The sequence below is a fragment of the Fulmarus glacialis genome, unplaced genomic scaffold (assembly GCF_000690835.1).
Source record: "Fulmarus glacialis isolate BGI_N327 unplaced genomic scaffold, ASM69083v1 scaffold20005, whole genome shotgun sequence".
Classification (NCBI taxonomy): domain Eukaryota; kingdom Metazoa; phylum Chordata; class Aves; order Procellariiformes; family Procellariidae; genus Fulmarus; species Fulmarus glacialis.
The window spans coordinates 5,786-8,043 of NW_009215170.1; the positions used below are offsets into that span (position 1 = coordinate 5,786).

Below are 2,258 nucleotides of genomic sequence, written 5' to 3' on the forward strand. Positions count from 1 at the left end.
GCATATTTTTGGGGGGTGGGATGGGTCTTGCTCAGTTTTTATTTCCAAGACCCCACTGACACCGATTGCAAAACACTCCCAGGGTCTAAAAAAAAAAAAATGATGAATTGGACCAGAAAGGGTGTCCACGTTCCCATTTTGATGCATCTGTATCGTAAAAGAAATTAAATTTGAGTGTATTAAACCGAAGGATGCCTGGGACTGGGCTGCGGCCCTGGGGACCACCACCCCAAATCACCCCACATCCCCTCCCCGTGGGAGAGGACCCCCCTTGCGATCGCATCTGTTTGGTTTCAGGGTGGAGAAACACCGTCATCCCGGTGGAAGAAGGTACCTGGGTCTCGGGCTTTGCCTCTCCGTGGGTCTCTTCCCCTGTGCTGCCGGGGCGGGATGGATAAGTCGAGGGTTGAGCCTCCACACCCCAACTTCTCTGATGCTTTCTGCTTCCTTTTCCCACTAAATAAGCATTTTTCTGTCTTTTTTTTTTGGGGGGGGGGGCTCTTTCTAAAGACCCAGGGTCTTGACACCCAGCGCGTGTGGAAGCTAACAAGGAGGGTACGGAGCTGGGATGCTCCCAGCCAAATTCCCCCGGGAAGAGGGTTGCAGGATGGGGAAACTCATTGTGTCTCCAGGGTGATGCTCTTGGTTCCTCCCCAAGAGGTAGACCCAGACGTTTAATAAGGCTCCTCCTAAATTCATTGAGTTTGGGTCCGTCCTCCGCCCAGAGCAGCCCACGTCCGCACCGCAAGGTCCCTTCGCTCCCAAAATGGGGCAGCCACATCCCAACCAGCGCTTGGCCAACGTGGTCTCCATGAGGAGGCATCACCTGGGACCACACCGGAGGTAGCAGGAGATAGGACCAAGCTCTGGCTGCGCCGAGCACTTGAGGTCCCACAAAACATTTCTCCAAGGGGAATCAACCATAGGAGACCCCCAAAGGCAACGGAGTTGGGGGGGGGGTGTCTTCAGCTGAGCTCTTCTCCCTCTCCCTGCAGTGTTCATCACGCTGGACGAGGACACGGCGCACCCCCAGCTCATCCTCGAGGCGGGTGGGAAGACCGTACGGCGCGGAGACACGCGGCAACCCATGGCAGATAACCCCGAGAGATACGACACCTACCACTGCGTCCTGGCCCAGGAGGGATTCGTCTCGGGGAGATGCTTCTGGGAGGTGGACGTGGGGACGGACGAAAGGGGGGTTTGGGCGATGGGGGTGGCCAAGGACACCATGAAGAGGAAGGGGTGGATCAACGCTCCTCAAGACGGGATCTTGGCTCTTTTCCACTGCGGGGGCAAGTATTGGGCTCTGACCAACCCTGACCACACGGCTCTCGCCCCCGGCCAGTTGCCCCGGAACATTAGGGTTTACCTGGACTTTGGGGAACAGAAGGTAGCCTTCCTCAACGCTGACAACAAAGAGCTGCTCTACATCTTCCCACTGGCCCCGTTGAGCGGGGAGAGGATCCGTCCCTGGTTCCGCGTGGGGCCGATCGCCGAACTCATCTTGAAGTCACCTCCTTCGCCCCCGTGCGTCCCCAGCGTGGAGGAGCCTCTGCTCCCTTCGTGCCTCCCCCTGCAGAGCCTCCCGAAGGGAGGACAGGCCCCGTGCCCGCCGGAGAGCAGGGCGTGACCCAGACGGGGAAATCCATGCTGCTGTCCCCAAGCAGCCATGATCGATGCCCAAGACCCCTCCGGTCACATCGTGCCACCACGGCGTCCCAAGACCCCTCCGGTCACATCGTGCCACCACGGCGTCCCAAGACTCTCCCAGTTAAGCCATGGTGGCATCTCCACCTGAGCAGAGCGATCCCTGCTCCTGTTGGAGCTCACAACAGGACGTGATGGCTAAGACATGTTGGTCTTCTCCTGAGGTGATGTCTCCAAGCTAGCGGTTTGCTCCTAGAAGTCCTTGTCCTTCAGCTATGGGCAGAGTCCAGACTGGGACCCACGGGTGTCAGAACCCACCTGAGATACGGAAAGGAAAACCCCACGGTGCCAAGACCAAGGTGAGAGCCTGGGAAGGAGGAGCTCCACCTTCTTCTTTTCCACTTTACCTCAGTCTCTAAAGTCTCATCAAACATGGCCAGTTTAAGGGGGGGGTGGTCTCTGTTGCGCCGTTCCTGTAGCGGGGGCGTTCGTGGTGCTCGGTTCCTGATGTCCACCTCCTCCCCGCGTGTCGCAATATGCTCACGTGTATCTACAAAATACGTTATTTCAATAAAAATTCTCTCCTTGATGCCTTCGGGGGTTATTTGGGC

General features: G+C 57.6%; 1 protein-coding gene across 1 annotated transcript in view; it reads left to right on the forward strand.

The window, feature by feature from the left end:
• Positions 1-1,630, forward strand: part of LOC104077575 (butyrophilin subfamily 3 member A2-like) — a 6,743-nt gene extending 5,113 nt beyond the window's left edge. Inside the window, exon 9 of the mRNA XM_009578857.1 lies at positions 996-1,630. Within this exon, the coding sequence (XP_009577152.1) occupies positions 996-1,630 (635 nt within the window). The remainder of the gene's footprint in view (positions 1-995) is intronic.
• The last annotated feature ends 628 nt before the right edge of the window (positions 1,631-2,258 follow it).